Raw genomic sequence first — 20,534 nt, forward strand, 5'->3', positions numbered from 1 at the left:
AACTTTAAAAGTGGAAGAGGATTTCATTTAACTACAAATTACAGAGAATTCTAGTGACTTTATGTGGATTGATTTTTCAGCAATTGATTTAATATTTCTCTAAAAAGTCATACTTTTCCTCAGCTTGATCATGGATTTACTCCAATATCAATGCTATTGATGTGCCAGCACTCAGCATATTTAAGTAAAAGTGCATAGTCGTTCTAAAAATGGAAAATTGTTGTGAGTATTAACATAATTGTCCTAAAAAAAAAAATTGATTTTTATGACGTCGTAAATTTGAGAAATTAAGATGCCCGCATTTTAAAACTAGATTATGTGAACAAGGTCTACAGCACTTTATGGTGTAGAGATCAAGCCAATATTTGCAAAGAACTGCAGATTCCCAGGCACAGAATAATGAGAAGGCTCCCTTTCTGCACCTTGCAGTGGCCAGAACTTCATGCACTCTTCATAGCTGACTGCCCCTTCGGGCAATGCTTTTTCAAAATGTACAGAAGTGCCATTTCAGCATAATTTGGAGTGTTGGTGATGTTTGGAGCCTAATCAAACTAGGTTAATTGGAAACAGTATCCCAATGGATATGACCTAGGCTTTGGCTCCTATTTTAAAGATGATACCCTGACTTTGAATCAGGTTTCAATTGCCTGTTAAATTCAGCACTTGTGTAATTGTTGCCTCATAGCATTTGTTTTAAGTTGAGGTAGATATTTATAGAGAGATATTACTCTCTTGCTCTTCCTATCAGCTTTAGAAATTGCTCAGACAACAAACTATGAAAAAACAGTACAGAATAATCCAGAGAGAGGTAGTCATGAAATATCTTTATAGTCACACATGTCAACCATGGCCACCTGCAAATACTTAAAATGTGTTCAAGTAGAAAACATGGTCAGCAAGGGGAAACAGCAGTAGGAAGGTTCTGATTCTGAATTGTTGTAATTTCTTCATGATTGCTTGATGTAAAATCTCATGGACCACAAGGAGCATTACCTTGAAATTCCTAAATATGAAAATAGGATGAGAAACAAAAAAGAAAGATGTATAGAAGACACCCATCTTTAAACACTGGTTTAACAAGCAGAATTTGTACTCTTCAAACAGGTGAGAGATCTCAAAGGAAGAATCTTTAGTGAGTGTGCTATCCAGGATGGCTTTAGGTAAAGGGAATGCCTTCATTTTTGGTGTGGGCAAAGACTAACATGTCAAAGTTACCCTGTTTTCATTTACAACTACATATTCCTGTAATGAGTAGAAAGCTGGAAAAAATTACTCTGAAAAAGCTTAGAAGACATCATCTATAACATGATAATACAGCTAAGTGATAGAATTAAGATACTGATGAAGCAGAGGATATAATATATAAGTAAAAGTTAAACATGAGTGTCTTAAAAAGCCTGATTGTTTTATGCCAAGGTAATACACAATACTATTTCCTCAAGAGCTTGCAGGCTAAAAGTCCCAGTATGGGGTACTGGTGGCCATGTGTGACTGTCCCCAGATCTCACTGAGACAAAAAAACTCCCTAGGTGCTTTCATGCTTGTCCATGAAGAGAGATACCACTGCACGCAGTAATATCTTGGTGGATTTCCCAGGTCAGCAGAAACGAAAATCCTACTAAGGCTTCCCACCTACAGTAGGAATTCCATTCCTTTTGTATTCCATCTAAAGATGAGCTTTAATTCCTAATTTCTTGCACCAGAATTGAGGAGATTTCAACTTCATGTAAACAAAGAGTACACGAAGACTGATACAGGCTGTGCCAAGTGTATAAAACTGGTATAAATCTGAGCACACAGTCTACAAACACCATACAGGTGCTTGAGATGTAGGTATTTGGAGCTACAAAATAAGACTTTGCCAAAACTCAATCTAGTTAAGCTCCTGTCTAGGGAAATAAATTATTTAGATGCTTTCTGGGATATATTAGGTAATGTCCTGAATCTCAAAGAGCAAAAAGAAAAATGAAACGAAAGTCAAGAAAGTACTGACTAAGTAGCTAAAAGATTTTTATAGAGAATGGGAAGAATGTCACAGCTTAATCAAAGCTTGAAGTCATCAATTAATGGCCGGTGATCATTGAGATTGAAATAATTTTTGTTAGCATTAAAAGCAACAAAATTAATCTGAAGGCAGGCATAGTTTCATCAAAAAAAGAGTGAGATAATAAGCATTAACATTCAACAGCTGTTTTGAGCCTATATTTGGAAATTGCAAGCATCAGTGCCTTGTGACATTGGGGTAAAATTAAGAAAAAATTGCTGTTTTAAAGATGGATGTGAGCAAGCACCTGCTAAAATTAAGCATTTTCAACTCAGCAGACTTGGAAACTAGTAATCCAAGAGAAGGAGCTACCTAAAGAGTTTTCTCATATCGGTTTATAATAAATCTTCATAATCAGGAAAAATCCCAAAGTGAAAGAATGTCAATTCAAATCAAATAGTCATCATTAAAAAGGTAGCCCAGTGACCCACAAAACAGCCTGTAACAGTTTTCCAGTAAAATAATGGGATCGTTAATTTGAAACTAACATCAACAAAAACCTGGAGGCTGAAAATGTAATAATACCTATCAGTGTCTCTTCATGGAAATCATATCTTGTTAAGTGTTTTTGTTATGCTTTTTTTTTGGTCAGAATTATAGCTCTGAGTGATGAAAGTAATTTTACTGCTGCAAAGTGTTCTCTAAGGCATTTAACATATTATCCTGTAAAGTTACCACACTTGCAGTATATAAAAGAAATAATCAAAATCTGGTGTTTAATTTTTTTCCAGAAAATCAATTCATTGTTACTTGTGATCATAAAAGGTCTAATCTGGAGACCATTGTAATTAACCACTGACAGCCATCAAATACAACCACTTCTATATAATTTAAGTTCAATATTGCAATTTAAAAAAAAAACCACACAAAACTAATATGATTCTTTACTACATATTAAGGGATGTTAATGTTAATTAACAGTCAGGAGGCGTTCTTGACCATGTTTTTTGATGGTGAGACTAATATAAGACTTTCTAGTCTGGAGGAAGGAGAATGTGTAAACATTTGAGGAATTTTAAAGCAGAAGCAAAAAAATTGATCTAAAGACCCAAAGAGATGTGCACTCCCTTCAAGGAACAGACATGGTCAGGGCCCTTGCATCTCTCTAGAGACTTCAGACCTTGTCACAAGGAAACCTCAGGCAACAGATACAGTCCAAATGCTCAGTTTGGAATCTGTCAAAAAGACCGTGCTCTGGACTAATTGGCTTTTCCAGGTGTCTACCACGTGGGAATACATTGATACATTTTACTCAGAAATTTCTGTTGACATAACTACAAAAGGCATAGGACAAAAGGGCGGGGGGAAGAATTGCAAATACTGTCTCCTTAGTGCAGGGTAGGGTATCACTTCTGTCAGATGTCTCCCAGTGCAGATTTCCCTCAAATGATCTACTAATATTTTTTCAGAAGCTGCTGCTGTTTCATACCTCTGCTTAGCCCAGATTTGGCATGGCAGAGTTCTGTGTTTACTGAAATTACATTTTACATGAATTTTTGAGACAACTGTCTAGAAACTCTGGAATGACATTAAACCAGTCCAGCAATTCAATGTGAGCAATGTCTTCTTTTTAGGGCTTACTCCTATATTGTGATATCATTGAATCAACATTTGTAGAAGAACAACTACCAAGCAGAAAAGTTGATGCCATGGATAATTTTCAGAAGTGTTTTACAATTTTAAAATTATATCAACCGGGAGTAGAAAACAGCAGTTACAACACGTCAAAAAAATCAGATATGGCAGAAGTCAAAGACTGGAAAGCAATTCGTGTGGATCTGGTCATAACCCCCTTTGAGCAATATGCATATGCTCTGTTAGGTTGGACAGGCTCCAGGGTAAGTAACCACAACAGCTTAAGTTGTCCTTGCGTTGAAAACCTATTTTTGTTGTTGCAGGACCATTCAGAGTTCATGGATTTTTAAAAAATGTTCCTGATCTCCAAACATCACATTTCATGTTGTCATCAACCCCTGGTCATAGGTTGGGAGCTGATGAATTCATCACTGACATTTATGGATGTCTCTCTAAGGGAGTTAACATCTATTTTCCTTGAAGCCTAGTGTTTAGGTTCATGGACTGGAGGGCTAGATTTTTAGTCAGTTGTGTTGTCTTTTTGCATCATACTTCTGTTAACAAGCAATTTAAATGGTTACTGAGTAGAGAGATGATTTGGAAAGTGTCATAGAGTTTTACAGGAAATTAAACATTTGAGGAATAGATGTTCTGAGTTGGAACTTAATTTGGTTTGTAGGAAATTGAAAGCAATTTGACATCCTTCTTTTTAGATTAGATAAAATGTTTTGTTTCAGTTGCATTTTAATTGACTGTTTTAAATTGTAAACACTGCAAAAATTTTAAATTTACACATTAGTTTTGAACTAGAATATTTTGATTTATGTTTTAATAAGTTAAGAAAACTTGAAATGACAGCTTTTTCACAATAGGCACTGTAGTCAGTTGGTATAATATAAAATAGTACACTATTTTCAAAATAAAAAATTCTATCTAAATGCAAACTCAAACCTCAAATGATTAATCTCTCTCCAGACAGAATTATTTTTTTAATCTGTTCTACATGCTTGCCTTCTGATGTTCATTTTCTTAGGGAGTGATTACATGGTACAGTGGAGAGCTCGTGAGCCTGCTCTGGATGATCTTTTTGATGTGCTGGAAGCAGTACAGGTGCATTGCCACTCTGTTCTACCCAGGTTAATTGGAAGCAGGAGGGTTTAGACCAGGCAAAATGTTGAAATTGATGTGTTCTCCTGCTGAGCTTATGAGTTACTTCAGTCACTTTTCTTTCTGAGATAACAAAATGTGTTTATTTGGACCTTGGATTAAGTTCTGCAAACTTTGGGGTCCTTTCTTATCCTGGAAGTGTTTGGCTACTTAACAGCACTTTTTTCAACTCTGTAGATTGGTGTCTATACTAAAAATGCGCAGTGTGAGGCCCTTTGGTTGAGTGGGCGATGACTTCATCTTTCTCTGCCTCACTGAACTTCTACTCCCTGTTGAGCTAATTCACCTACAGTCTGTGGGAGCCCATCATAGGCTTACTTTCTCATAGTGTGCCCAACTAACCAACTGAAGTGATGGACCCTATCAAAACATTGTCCTTTCAGATGATTGGTTTTATCAGTCTGCAGTCCTTTAATAGAGGTAATTTTTACATGTTCGTTTATTATATGGTTTGGTGTTAGGACTCTTATACAAAGGATAACAATTTTGTTTTGTCAGAATGACTGATAGTTGCTGTATCTTTCCCAGGAATTTGGACGTGATTTGCGGAGATATGCTAGTCATGAAAGGAAGATGATATTGGATAACCATGGGCTATATGACAGGAGAAAGGTACTGTTTATTCTCAGAAGTAAAGCTGTTGTGTTTTTATTTCTGAGCCAGCATTTCCTGTTTATTTTTGGTATTCAAGTATATAGAATACTTTAGCTTGATTATCTATTTTGTGGTTAAACAGTCCCACCTTCACAAGACTTAGTTGCACTGACAGAACCTGATTAAATCTGAACAAGTAAGTCTGGAAGCCTTTTTTTGGCGCTGATGAGGTAATTTCTGAAATTTAACAAGAAACGTACATTAGACAATGGTGATTGAACTATGCAGCCTTCACAAAACTGAGGATAGCTAATCTATAAGTATTTTAAAAAATACTTTACTGTCCCATTTCAGAATGAAACATTACTGTGTCTCAGGAACAATTTCAACCAGTATTGTGCTAATACTTCAAAGGAAGAGGGGATATTGATGGCTACAGGCTGAGCTGGAAGTCTTGAGGAAGTTTTTGCGGAGTATAACACTAAACAGAGATCAGGGATCATCCTGCTTTTAAAGCCCCACATCCAGAAGTCTCTGTAGAATTCTGTTTAGTCAGGCTTGCCAGTCTGGGTAGTATTTGATATAATTTCTGGTATTAATGCTCTTGGCTGCAGTAATACTGATCTGGCTTTTATCTGGCTTAATGTCTGTACTTGTATTAGTGTCTATGTCAGGCCATTTAAATAATAAGCAAAAATCAATCTTGAAGATGTTTATTGATGTCATTATAAGGGAAGGCAAAAGTACCATGTCAAGATTTTACATTAATCTTTCCTATATATTCCTTATAGAATGGAGACTGCTTTTAGCATCCCTACTTACATGCAGTATTGTCTCATTGCTTGTTTGTGGTGATCTAAACCATCACTCCATTTCAGTTGTCTCCATATGTGCCTTCGGGTTCAAATGCTATAGCATCCTCATTTCACATAGAAATCTGGGGAAATTATCAGGCTAATTATCCATTTAGTCAGGTATCCTGTCTCCAACAATTGTCAATACTAGATGCTTAAGATGAAAACATAAAATCACATAATTGATAAATATGCTATCAAATGTCCAAGGGGAAAGTTACTTCACAAACTCAAGAATGATGTCAGTTTATTTCTGCCTGTCTTATATATTTTGAAAATATTCAAAACATAAACTCTGTCTTGACATTATGGCAGATTTATTATCTGCAAGTTATTATGTACTCTGTTAAGTAGCTTTTGGGGTGTAACAGATAACTGCACTAAGGAAAACCAGAGAATTTAAGAAATGCCAGTGTTATTTTTTTGTGTGCAGCAAAATTTTCCTGCTTGGTGTATGAGTATGTATCATATCTACTGCTTTTACCTGCCCTGAGGCATTCAGAGATGCAAAATGGACACCATTCATTCATTAACAACATCAATCAGTATTGGGGTTTTTTTATTGTCTTTAGGCTTTATATCTGGCATACCATTCAAGTCCTTCTGGGAAAGAAAATGTGAATTTCCATATGTATTTCACTGGACTAGCCAAGATGTTTCACAGATAAATGATGAGTTTATCTTCACAATATCCTCTGGGAAGAAAGATGCTCTTGTCTTCCCAAATTTTCTTGTAAAGAGCTGAGTCAGAGAAAGATTTAAGGCCCCAAAAATTCACTGGTTTCAAGGGCCCCCTGTTTGCAGTGCCTGACCTGAAATTTCTCTTGTGTAGTATCTGTCTTGTGACTTTGAAAAATATGAAGAAATATGTGTATCCATGTCATGTTTCCCAAAACCATCAGCTCTAGCTGTAACTCAGTCTCCACACCTTCTACATGTCTGAGTCTCAGCTTACACTTCTTCAATTCCTCAGTGCGCTGCAACTGAAAAGATTTTCCTTATTCCTTATTATAACACAGGAGTTCTTGACAAGGACAAAAGAAAAAAACCACAAACAAAACCATAAAACTCAAACTAAATCAAACCCACAAAAAGCAGACCAAACCTTCAGGGCAAATTTCAAGTATCTTGACCATAAAATCCTTAATCTAGGATTTCCATATATCAAATGAAGTACTTGAATAGCTCAGTTGTCGCTTTCTGGGAGGGACTCTGCTTTCGAATGTCCATCTGTCATCATGGACACACACAAACAATATCTAAGTCTACCATTTCTCATTTCATCCCATATGCAGCCAGTTTTATTTTTCGCATTTTATTTTTTTGCTGTAAACCACAGATGTACTACAGATTTCAAAACAAGAAGTCATGTTAATCTGTTGACACAGCAGAATGCTGTTCTTGTTTCTGCTGCAGTCTCAAAAATAGCTAAATTACATTATCTGAAATTTTCCACAAAGAAAGTTCCAGATATGCAGTATGCAAAATTTCAGACCAGGCAGGACTTGAAGTTATAATCTCCTTAACATGGGATCTTTTATCAAGTAGTGTCATTCTAACAAGAAGCAGGCAGACAATTTCCCAGCAAGTATTCTAATATTTATAATCTAATGTGTTAAATTAAAATAATTTTAAAAATTATTTTAAACTTTCCAAATTTGTATTACGTTATTCCCAGAAATGACATTTTTAATAAAAAAGCCTTCCCCACTGCTATTCAGTGTGTAACGTAGTCAGAAATGTGCAGAATACAATTATGATGTCTGTAACTGTGAAATTTGAGATGATGATACATAGTGGAAGAGGAAAAGTTTGCAGTAAGTTGTGTGGCTGCCAACGTTGATTCATTTTTAGCATCAGCAGGTTAGTAAGCTTAAAGTAAGGGGTAAAAATAATTAGTGATTTTACACAAGGGAACATATGCCCAAATCATGAAATGTTTAGGGTTAGTTTTGAGTTTTTTCAATAGTTAATCATGAAGAGTAGAGAATCTACTTTATGTTAGTTCTAGTGCTTTTCTTTAAAAATTAAAATACTAAAACCATGGATGTTTTATCTGTACCATCTTTTAAAATTTGATTGGAACATGAGCATATGTCTTTCATAAGGACATTTCTCCTTGTGGCAGGAAATCTTCTTTTCTCAAAGCTAAAAACAATCAGGAAGCAGATATCCCTTGTGCAAGCTGCTCAAGATCCCCCAACACAATCTTAATTGAGGTTAATTAGACACAATAGGTAAAAACTGAATCACATCTTTTCCATATTTCTCTCCTTGTTTGCTGAAGAGAGGTTACCTTATGTCACCTGCTCTGTCCAGGCAGACAAACTTTCACACACAACTCTCTAACTGTCACTGGGCTATTGACTGGGATATAATTTGGGAGCTGGGACAAATCCTTTCTGCTTTATTCTTCTTTTATTAGTCTGTGTGTGTGTACAGCAAAAGGGATAGAAAGGTCAGGGAGAGTCAAACTAATTCTTGATCCTGATGAAGACCAAATCCTTTCCTTGAAAATACTTGCCTGTCATCGTTTAAAATTTCGCAAGCTGGTATAAGAAGATAATAAACCATGCTATAGCAAATATACTTTGTTGGGTTTTTTCAGATGGAATGTAACAGTGCTTGTAAGAGAATGTCATTCGTTATAAAAGAAAACAGTTTCCTGATTTGTTCTACATTCCAATATATAATTCAGTATACTTTATGCTTCTATATTAATATTTATCAACCCTTTGGCACTGAAGCTTGCACTGGCCCACTGCCTGAAATGTGATGTGTGTCAGAGAATCCCAGATTCCAGCGTTCAAAGGGACTTGCATCAGGAGAGAGTCCTGGTTACTTTAATGTATTTCCAAAGGGATTCTGACAGGAATAGGGGGCATTAACACAACAGTTAGGAATCAATTACGTAGCTTTGCAGAGGGGAACAAAAGGAACAGATATTTTCTCCTGGGACTCACTACAAAGTTACACTGTGAAATTATTCCTCAGCCTTGATTTGTTTTTTTCTTTCTAGTGTGACTCTTTTTATATATTTATTGGTTTTGGAAGACAGTATGCAATTATCAAACTAATGATTTTTTCAGTTCTGTAGTAAAAAGGACATTTTGTAGATCTTCCTTTGGTAGGAAAATTATGGTAAAAAATTTGAAAATTTACTACCAATTATCTGCCAGCTTCTCTTACATAAACAGATGAGTGGATGTCCAAATCTGTGTCTCTTTAGAAGTGTGTACTAAAGCTGTGGAAATCAGCACTAACAACCTGAAGTATGTAGTTTCTGTGATTTACATCAACTGGGGGTCAAACCTTGCTATGATTCCCACTCTTATAGAACGGAGTTTGTTGATCAGTCATGAGGAAGAAGAGAGATTGTGTGTTCCCAATGTCTTATAATATTATTGCTGTTACAAGTGGCATGACACTTTTATGAACAGGCCAATAAAATTCTCATTGTAAAACTTTCCTGGTTCATGAATGAACAATATGCTCTCTAAGTCAAGTAGAAGTGCTTTTGGAAGAAAGAATTTAATTTTTCTATGCAAACTATAATTCAAGTCAGCTGAACTGTAGCTTCTTCCTCAGAAAAATTAAGGTCCTTAACCTGGAAACTGTGGGATCACTGGTTGTTTTGACAATCCTCCGTGTTGGCTTGAGAGTCAATTATCCCTTAACATCCTATAAAGAATTTTTGTTTACAACATGCATTATGTCTAGACCTAATCAGGAGCTAACAAGAGTGCAAATGCTGATCTCATTTTTTTATGTAATGTGTCCATCAGTACCCTGTCTGAACTGCAGTTTTCTGTGTGTGTGCATATATACAGCTGAAGGAGCAGGCTGGAAACAATGTGATGTTTTATCCATCAGATTCTTCAGGGTTGTGCTCTGTCTGGGCTGTGAACCTCGAAATGTCTCAAGGGCACAGCAAAATCTCTCTGATACTTCTGTGTAAATTTTGCACATACTACCGGTGTTTGGGATCCACAGAGAAAACAATCAAGAACAGCTGCTAATATGTGTGGAAGGCATGTTAACATGTGCAGCCTGGAAGTGATGTCTGGAGGCTACCTACCCCACTCACGCCTTTTTGTACTCTGCAGTAGGTCCCCCCTTGCCTGGTACACTTGTCTTTTCTTGAACCACTTTGTAACTGGGTGTTGTGTCAGGCTGGTAAACTGACAAGATTACAGTCAATCAAAGGATCATGTACCAGTTCAGATGTGTGACATCAGAGGGCATATTCAAACAACTTTCAGGCTTTCATGTTCTCTGTTCTCTGAATGATTTCTGATCCCTCTTTTAATCCTAATTTGGCTTGTCAGAAGGCAACACGAGAAAGGATTTTGACATTTGGCATGAAGTGATGACTGTGTGAGCTTAAGAGAGCATACATATTGTTGTGATATGGCCTAAGGAAGAAGGATGGTCCAGAAGTTTGACTACTAGCTTCCAACTTTGTCACAGTGTAGCCAAATTTTCTCTGTAGTTTCAAGCAGATCATTTAGCCTTCCTTGATATCATTTCCCAACAGTAAAACCTAATTCCCATGATGGAAAGAGGCAGTAAGAATAAGTAGTTGGCCATTGCAGCATAAACTAGTTCAGTTTGATAAAAGATTTTGATCACTCAACATTTTACCTTTCCCTATAACTTGGAGAAAGAACAAATGTTTAATGAAGAATTTCAATTATGAAAGTTTGCTTGTTCTCTTAATCAGCAGGAAAGTTAAAACGTTGACACTTTTTTGCAAAAGGATTTACTTTCTGAATCTCGGCTTTGGAAACAATCCACAGATCAGACTGTTGCAAACATCCAAAGATCAGACAGCTCTTGGGGCTGCAAGCTCTGAGGTGCTCACTTGGCTGAATGCTCCAGGCTCATGGAGCCAATAAACTCTGGGGATCCTGGCTCTGAAGTATTTAAAATTACTTATTTGAACTCAGGCTCCCAGTAGTCTGTCAAGTAACTTATTGAGAAGATATGCAAACTGGCAGGAGTTCAAATACACTTAGATTTTTCCAAGTGCTTGGTAAACTAGATGCTATTGGATTGTGGGGTTTTTTTCAGGGCAATAGTTTTATAATTACATCATTTTTATGGCACACCCAGGTTTAGGTGAGTAGGAAAATTCCAACAAACTGAAATTCATTAATGTTTTCCTGATTAGATCTGTTCAAAAGGTAATGGGATATTATGCTTGTGTGACTATACATGTGTTAAGTAGAAATACTGTTCCCTACAACCGTTTTTCTCTGGAAATCCTAGGGAGTTGTATTCTAGTGGTTCTCAGTGTGCAAAATCTATATATCATGTTTCTCAGTACAGCTTGCTGTGAGGATGCTCCAAACTTAACTACAGAAGATGCTTCTGAAAGATCTACTGTTCTATGCAAAGCCCAGCCCTAACACTTATACTATGGATAAATTTGACTTTTTAAAATGCAGGATTTATCAACCTTTTTTACTACTGCTTCCTAACTAAACTCTCTATCTGAATTAATTAAAAATTAGTACCATTTCCAAATACTTCAGAACCTCTATGAAAATAAACTTCTTTTTTTTGTTGTTGGTTTTACCTTTTGGTAACTATTTGGAAACAATTCTTCAGAGTAAAGGAAGTGGTTTAAAACTTCCTCACTTCATAGAGTTTCAGGTGCAGTGAGATTCCCTATTGCTCTTTCCTTTCATTCAGAGTATATTTATTTTTCTTGATGCCATTTACTATTCAGCAGTTACTGAGAGCCAGCTTTGCATAAATCGGGAACTATTTCAATTTTCCCTGAAGTTCTGAGTGATATATTTCCTTAAATTGTTATCTTTTGAGCATGCAAGTTAAGCTGAATGAGCCATGGGGTGGGGAGGGCTGGATGCATTAAATTGCTTCAGGTACTTTTCTCAAATTCTGTTTTGTGGCAGGAGATTTCTAGGGTTGGCACACAGTACAGCTTCATGGCTTGATTATGGCCATGTAGAAAGTGTCTCTCTCCCTCACCTTGGAGATCCTCAAACTTGTCGCGGGGTCTGAGGATTGAGTTTGTCTTGTAAATTCTGATTTTTATCTTATATAAACCCATATATTTCCACAATACTTCAGAAAATCACTTTTAAGTCCAATTATTATTTTATGCAGTTCGTGGCAGCAAAATGAAATTATGTAAATAATTAACATTGCTTTTTTGCAAAAGAATAGGTGGGTTTCCTTGAGTATAATAGATTAATTGAATTATTAGCATATGAATGTTCTTGCACTGACATTGTAGGTTGATTTTTTTTGTAAGAGAAGGGTCATGAGCTCAGTGTTATTTTGAAGAGTCATTGGAGCAGAAAGCAGTTATTAATTTTATGTCCTATGTAAATTTAAGATGGAAAATAGCTCCCTTAATGTTTTCTACTAGAGAAATATTGGAAAAAATATGACATTATACAGATGACTGATTGATGATTGATGACAATTTTGCATCTAAAAAACCTTGTGTGAATTTGAATGTCATTAAATGTTATTTAGTTGTTGAATAACAAGAGAGGTGGTTTATATAACTGCTCTGAATAACAAACTCACAAAGGGCACCAAAACCTTTGTAATGGGACTCAGCTTTGCAAGCTATTAACTGCTGTGCAATTACGCTGAATATAGTAAGATTCTGTGATCCCAACTTTTTTAAGAGAATATTTACTTTTTTCTTGAGAATATTTACTTTCCTTCCTGAAACCATTATACACATGAAAGGGGTAATTTATCTTTGGATTTCTTCCACACTGTGAAGCTCACCTGCATTCAATAGTCATCATCAGTATCGCACAGTTTTTGCCACTTGCCTGAAGAATGAATTCCTATTTAGGAAAAACCTAACTAACTTTTCAGACATGGCTTACCCTGTCTGCCTTTGCATATATCTCTAAAGCCAAATTACAGTGGTGATTACAGTCTCAGTAAATTACTATTTTATGACTGTAATGCTCTGGTGAGCTGGCTTCAGGGTGTCTGTAAGCATGCTGAGTTCTGCTCCTGCCCATCTTTTGCCAGAGTAGCTGCTTCACAGACAACCACAGTGTTTGCAGGAGGTAGTCCATCCAGTCATGCCTGGCAACATACTCGATTTTCTAGCATCCCTCATGGTATTCAATTTTTTCTCTGGCTGAGTCTAAGTCTGTGTTGTGGCTTTTACAGTTACAAGCCAGTGGCTTTTATTGTGAAACATGGCTTACCTGACAGTGACCATGTTGGTGCGAAAAGTTATGTTCATATGTCCATGTGGTGGCTTGGCTTAGAGGACGGAAACAGCTCTGAGGAAGCCAGATTGATTGCAGATGGCTGGGCAGTTATCTGGACTTTCCAGAACTTTCCAGATAAAAAGCCAGCTTTGTTTTCCAAGCAGGGATTCTTTTCTTTCACTACCCAATATGATAATTCTCAAAAACATGTATCACCAAGAAGAAGAGCTGTCTATTGTTCTATAACCTCATTTTATTACATAAAGTTGTGTAATATTCATCTGTTTAACCATGTATTCAATAGTTACTCTTTTTAAGTTGGTTTGTGTCATCCAAGAGCATGTACTCCACACTATCTTTCATTGAAAAAAGATGCTTGCAAAAGTACTTGCACAGTTAAAGAAACGTTTTTTATGATTCTTTAAAAGTTGGATGTTATAGTCTTATTTTGTCGATGCTGCTCTAAAATTATAAGGTTATAATGGTGATATAATCAGCCTTGGGGACATCTTGATGTATTAAACATTCTGCAGCTGCAGAGTTTGCTTTAGATTCTGCAACAATTACTGGATTAAAGGTACAGTAAACATAAAGATCCAAAGTTTATAATATTGATTTCCAATGTGCTCTCTACAACTAACTGAGAGTGTGTTATAGAAGGTGAGGGTTGGCCTCTTCTCCGAGGCAAATAGCAATAGGTTGAGAAGACACAGTCTTAAGCTGCTCCTGGGAAAGTTTAGGTTGGACATTAGGAAGAAATTCTTCACCAAAAGTGCGATTAGATATTGGACTGGGCTACCCAAGGGGATGGTGGAGTTACTGCCCCTGGAGGTGTTTAAGAAAAGACTGAACATGGCACTTGCTGCTGTGGTCTAGTTGACATTGTGATGTTTGGTCATAGTTTGGACTCAGTGATCTCATAGGTGTTTTCCAACCTAATTGGTTCTGTGATAACTATAATTAAACACTGAGTCACTGTAAACAGTTGCACATACCTTCATTTATGTTCCAGTTCTTCTCTCTCTCAGTGGAAATTGTGTATGTGATTTGGCTGATTTGTTCTTTTAGCACCAGGTCTATTTTTAAAAATTAAGAATCAAAATAATCTACCTTCTTCCTTAAATTAAAAAATTATAAAATTATTAAATTAAATAAAAAAATTATTATGCATTTTCTTCAAAACTGTGCTTCTCCTCAGTGTTCTCTTAGAACTTTAAATGTTTCACATACAGCATATGATTGTTTGCTTTTACAAAATGTGCACTTAATTCATATATATATTTATATTTAGCTACCTTTAATATCTTTGTAATAGCAAGCTGTACATCTAACACAAAGATAAATAATACCTAATTGTTGTTTCCTCTGCTTGGTGTATTTTTTGAGCAGTTCAATGAAACCTTTATTGCTAATGAAAAGAGCTCTCTCAAAATGTGTAAGTAGATGCAGATCCTGAATATTTCAACTATACTTTTTTATTAATTTTAATTTCTAGAGCAGTACAGAGCCAACGATTTTCAGTTGTTTTAATTCAATTATTCAACGAGTGTGCCGGGGTAAGTTATCGAATGTGGGGCAGGTAACATAATCTCATATTTTCTCTTAAAAGTAAAAAGTGAAGTTAATTGAGAAGAAGCTAGGTAGAGAGGAAGCTGGAAAAGGAAAGAGCCAAGGGCCAGAGCAGAAAAAGGCACATGGAGTGGGAGTCAGAATGGGAAGTCTGTGGTGGATGTACAGATTTGATAAGGAAGTGCAAAGTGACTGGAAAAAGCTATGAGGAATGGAAAGGATATATTTAATTAGCAGCTGCATTGTGGAAAGGCATCTGGGTTGGTTGAAGAACTGAAAAGGGGCGTGAAAAAAGAATTACAGGAAAGAGATATGAAGGGAAGTTTGATGGACTGAAAAATAAATTAAATTCATCAGGGTAATGCCTGGCAAGAAGAAATGGGTAAACTTTCAATTGCCCCAAATAACTGAGTTAACTCTGAATATGGCATGAGTAGAGCTTGGAGTTAACATTAGAAATCAGAGGGGAGAGATCAACAACTTTGTATAGGGAAGTAGTGAAGACAGGGAGCTAGAACAGATAGAGATTATAAAAGCTCATTTTCATAAGACTGATTGATCCCATATTGGCCTGCAACTCAGGATTGTGTCAGTGTTGTCAGCAAATATTTGTTAGCCCTGTAGCACAATATATTTCCTGCCTAGTGAACAAAGCTTAAGAATCTTACAGGATTTGAAATGAGCAGTATTTCTTTGAAGAAAAAGAAGTCTCTATGCATATACATAGGAAAATTGAATTAAGGTTAATATTCAATCAACCACATTCTGGGATTTCTTAAATTGCATGTCTTTGATTTTGCAATCTCAATAATGTTCTTCTGGAGTGGTTTGTTTATAATAATTCTATATGAATTATTCTCAACTGAGTTTCATAAAAAACAGGATTCTGCATTTTTCTTGTTTCCTTCAGTCATGTGAAGCTTTATAAGGCAAAATACAACAAACCAACTTAACAGTATTTGACAAGCTAAAGATACTGTAAATAACATAGAGTAAAACATGAGTATAGGTACAGTGAAAAAGGAAATAATCCCTGTGAATATTTTCGAGGACTTTGTGATAGTGCAGAGATTGTCAGAGAACTGCAGGGGGCAATAAGTTTTTGGTCTGGTTTTGTTTACAACAGTGTGCTATTTAATATGTTAAAATTTTTACCTGGGTTGTCAGATAGGAAGTTCCAAGTTTCTTTTCACTTTATGTGCCCCAAACTGAAAACGTATTATTGTAGTCTGGATAGGAATGTATTATACTCTTTATTTACTGTGGAATGCTTTTAATTATTAAAATTGTAATTAGAGCTTGGATGCATAACAATGTAGTGTTTTGTAAAAAAGTAACCATACATCTGTCATTTTAAACAGAAAATGGTTCCTTTTTATGTACAGCATGGTCTTGTTTACAAACTGAATTTTAACAAGTAGAAAAAGTGCTTGTAATGTTAAGTCAACAGATAATGTCTTTTAATATTTAATTTTTTTAAGTGCTAGTGCTTCAGCACTGGTCGTTTTCTTCCTCCTTCATCGAAACTACTTGGAATAAGTAGATTTCATGAAGAAAACATGAAGATATTTTGTTATGCCATGTTATGAAATAGTTAATAGGATAAGTGCCTAGAATATCCTAGTATTAGCCTGATTTTTTTATTTTACTTTATTAATTTATTATTTACTGTTCAGAAATTTAATATCAATAAACCTATAACTAGAGTTAGTGACAAGTTTAAGAGAAACATTCCAGTCTGGTATTTCTGATTAAAAGCACAGGACATGTGCAGTGGTAAAATGAAATGAGAATTTATGATTCTGGCTTCTATTACCTTCAAAAATTATTCATGCCCAGAATTATTAGAATAAATTCCACTGCATTATTTTGCATCAGTACCATTACACATGATTTTGCCTGAGGGTATCGAGTCAATGGATAATGCTTGTAATACTGCTTTTTCAATCATAGTTTGTTATAATGTCATTTCAAAGAGTAATTTTTTCTCTCTTGATTTATTTATCATCTTATTTGTAGCTGGATTAGGAACAGATTAGTTTTTATTTTAAAGCAGTCATGGTGATGTGAATATTACTACAGAAAACACCAGTTAAAGAGAAAAATTTGGAGATAATATATTGTCAGAGGGACTTCAGGTTATTTGCTACTGAAAACTGTTATGATACTATCAAATGGAAAATGCGCAGCATCTACATAGTGTTGTGGAATATTATTATTGAACTTGATGACATACTTCGCATTTCTAGCTCAATTAGTACTTCAGCATTCATGTTCTATAATTATTCCTATAATAAAATTGTGCTGTTGATAGCCTCATTCATAAACATAGCATAAATATTTAGTAAAATGTCTAATTACAAGCAAAGCAAAAATCGCCATCAGCCAGTCTTAAAACCAAACCTCTCCAAAAGACCCAAATGAAAAAGATTGGGAAAAACAAGGAAGGAAGAACACCTGGAAGTTGTTAGTGATATTGTTTAGGAAAGTACTAGAAGACAGATGCTCAGTTATTATAGCAATCCACAAAATGTAAAAAATGTGTGTTGACCATAATGAAATTAAATACTGATGGGTAATTACTACACAGTTCCTTAGGGCTTGTTTCTGTCATGGTTTTTTTCATCAAGCAATGTCTCGTGCTGAGTATGTATCTGACTGACTAGAGATAGCAATGAGGTGCTGTCCCTCTCAGGCTGGATACCAGTATGAATATTTCTGGCAGCATTCATACTACCCAAGAAAATAACTGAATTCAATTATTTGAAAGCTCTTATATAATTATCTGGAAATTGCTTTAATTAGCCTTTTTTATCACCCCTCTTCCTTCCCCTTCTTCTCCATAAAACAATTTTTGCTCACTGTGAAAGTTACTGATTACAGTGATTCTTATTATCACTTTGTCTACCCTAATGAGTTCAGCTAGAGATTTCAGAGAAGTAGCCACTATTCTATGGATTGGTGTTATGTTGTATTCCCACACTTTCATTGGAGATTGAAGGCACTCAACCTCGTATCACTCAGTGCACTGTAGGAATTTATGGGTCTTCCATAAGGCTTTCTCTACAGCTGCTTTACAAAATTCTGGTTCTGTAATGGGTGTAAAATTGGAAAGCTATTTGATACACTGAAGCTCAGTGGCAGATTTATGTTTTCCACCAAAGATGTACAACATTCATTCTTGTGAAATCAACAGCAGCATAGAGGAGGAGGAGGAGAAAGTAGATGGCTTCCTGATCAGTGTTTGCAAAACATATTTTCAATCTTGGTCATTACAAGTCAATAAAGAAGGAATGGAGCTGGTTATAGCTGAATATAGGCTGCAAGGCACAGCATGGCAGACCTGAATGACAGATGGAAATCCTGGTGCATGGGCTGCACCCATTTATAGATGGATGGAGGTGGTGCAAATCCATCTGTTGAAAAGAAAGAGATACATGGTCCCTGTGGCTTAACATTGATGTCACCAAATTCTGTTACTAATGTCAGTAATTTTTAAGTCTTGACGGCAGCACGAGGCTCCCCTTTAAGTTATTTTAGTAAAAATCTCTATGTATTACCGTGTGTATTCCTTTTTGACATGCAGCATATAAATCACAGCCCACTCCTATTTAGGGTGATGCTTAGTGAGTGAAGTTCTGCGTGGTAAGCATAGAAAATAGCATGGAGCTAGGTGTTTAGGGAAGATTTTAAAGAAATATCCATGGCAGAGGCTAGCCTTTCACTCACACCTCTTGTATTATTATGAATCATGCTAACCAAGTAATGATGCTTGTCTTTATGTTAGCAAACTCAAATATAGACAAAACGACATAAAAATGATCTCAGAAAGATGCTACTTTTCTTTGAAATCAATTCCTCACTACTGTTATGGGGAGTTATCACGCGTTTTTCTCATAGGTTTCTTCAGACCTTGTGGCTTATACTGTTTAGAGCTAGTAGCTGCACCAGTTAATCCATAAGATCTTTCTGCAAGAAATTAGTCCAGAAAGTGATTTCATTTGATAATGAGGAAGGTGGGAATATTTTGCAAATAAACAATTTTTGAACAGAAAGTGATTGAAACACTCTAAGTTCGCAGCATCCTTCTTCACCCTTCCTTGTAACTGTTCTTTTTGCTGCATCACTTTGCAGGCTAAACAAAAGCTAAAAAACAGGTTAATGCTTTTCACTCAATCTGCTGCAGGTCTTTATTAAGACCCAGATAAATTTGTCTAGACTATTGCTTTTCCCCCACCTTCTCTTTTCACTGCTTTCTATTCTGGGTGCCCTTCCTTTTTCCTTTTTGGTTGGCTGGTGGTTGGAGTAAATTTGTGTGGTTCTGTAAATTTTGGCTTGAGTAAAATATTCTGATTCATTATATTAGAGATTTGAGCCTGAATTTACATCTACCTGAAAAAAAAATTCAGGTCAGAGATCTCTGAACTAGAATTCCACTGAAAATTTCTCTTCACTGTATTTTCTTCAGTTTTCCCTCCCTGTCTTGTCATATATGCTGCATTCATTCTCCATGTGAAAGTGCTGAACTGCAGAAGCTCATCAGCATATTCAGTATCGTAAGAAGTGTTAGCATAGGAGGCACCATTAGAAGGTCATGTCAAGTTAATCATTCAGTAACTCCTCCATGCTGGTTTGGTTTTAGTCTTTTTCTAGCTGTTACTGCCATTCACCATTTTATCCTCTCTCCTCCTTTTTTTTTTTTTTTTTTTACTTATTTTTAGCAAACCCTACTAGCATATCCATATGTATGAGTCCACAATAGACCTAATTGAATTTGGTGGGCATCAAGGATATATAATACTCTAAGTGTTTATTTTAGAGCTCGTAATAACTTAATTGTCAATAAATAGAATCTTCAATTAGTTGTGCCATGGAGTGAATTTGGGTAATTTTTCATCCATCAGTCTGTATAATCTGATTGCTTGTCTTATGATTGACCTTTCTGAGGGAAGATGTAAGATTTCTGAAACAGAACATATGCTCTCCCTGTCTGTATTATCTTCTCTTGGGCTTTCCTGACTCAGTTGCTTTGACAATGGTCCTTGTACTTGTCACATCCAAGGATTCCTAGACATCTGCATTCAGCACATTCCGTGCTTGGCCTTGGAACTCCAGCTTTTGTTTGAAAACTATGCTTTCCTTGCCAGAGGTTGACTTTTTTTGTGACCTCAGTGTTTTCAAGTTTTCTTTTGATTGTGAGCTAATGGAGATATTCAGGCTAGTGAGGCAGAACAGGCTTCCCAGGTGGAAAGCAGCAGTGAATTTGCATGATATCATAAGGCTTGTTTGCTAAGGTTCACCAGAAATTCATGCAGCTCAAAGTAGTCAAATGACAAAGCCTGTAGCATTGGGATATCTTTAATTTTGCACCGAGACCTTACTTTTCTCCTCACTGAATTTGTGTACTGTCAGTCACAGGAACTTTTAGCACTCAAAAATAGGAAGCAACTGAAATTGTATAGGTATAAACCATTGGTGAGTGCCTACACACTTTTAGCTTTTCAAAATTTGAAC

At 35.9% G+C, this 20,534-nt stretch overlaps 1 protein-coding gene across 2 annotated transcripts in view; it reads left to right on the forward strand.

The window, feature by feature from the left end:
• Window positions 1–20,534, forward strand: part of DNTT (DNA nucleotidylexotransferase) — an 87,105-nt gene that overhangs the window by 60,253 nt on the left and 6,318 nt on the right. The window contains exons 9-10 of one of the 2 annotated variants that reach the window (XM_027647817.1): window positions 3,619–3,882; window positions 5,315–5,398. In XM_027647817.1, the coding sequence (XP_027503618.1) occupies window positions 3,619–3,882; window positions 5,315–5,398 (348 nt within the window). The remainder of the gene's footprint in view (window positions 1–3,618; window positions 3,883–5,314; window positions 5,399–20,534) is intronic. The other variant, XM_027647818.1, reaches the window with a different exon arrangement.

The sequence above is a fragment of the Corapipo altera genome, unplaced genomic scaffold (assembly GCF_003945725.1).
Source record: "Corapipo altera isolate COAL_440 unplaced genomic scaffold, ASM394572v1 56, whole genome shotgun sequence".
Taxonomy (NCBI): domain Eukaryota; kingdom Metazoa; phylum Chordata; class Aves; order Passeriformes; family Pipridae; genus Corapipo; species Corapipo altera.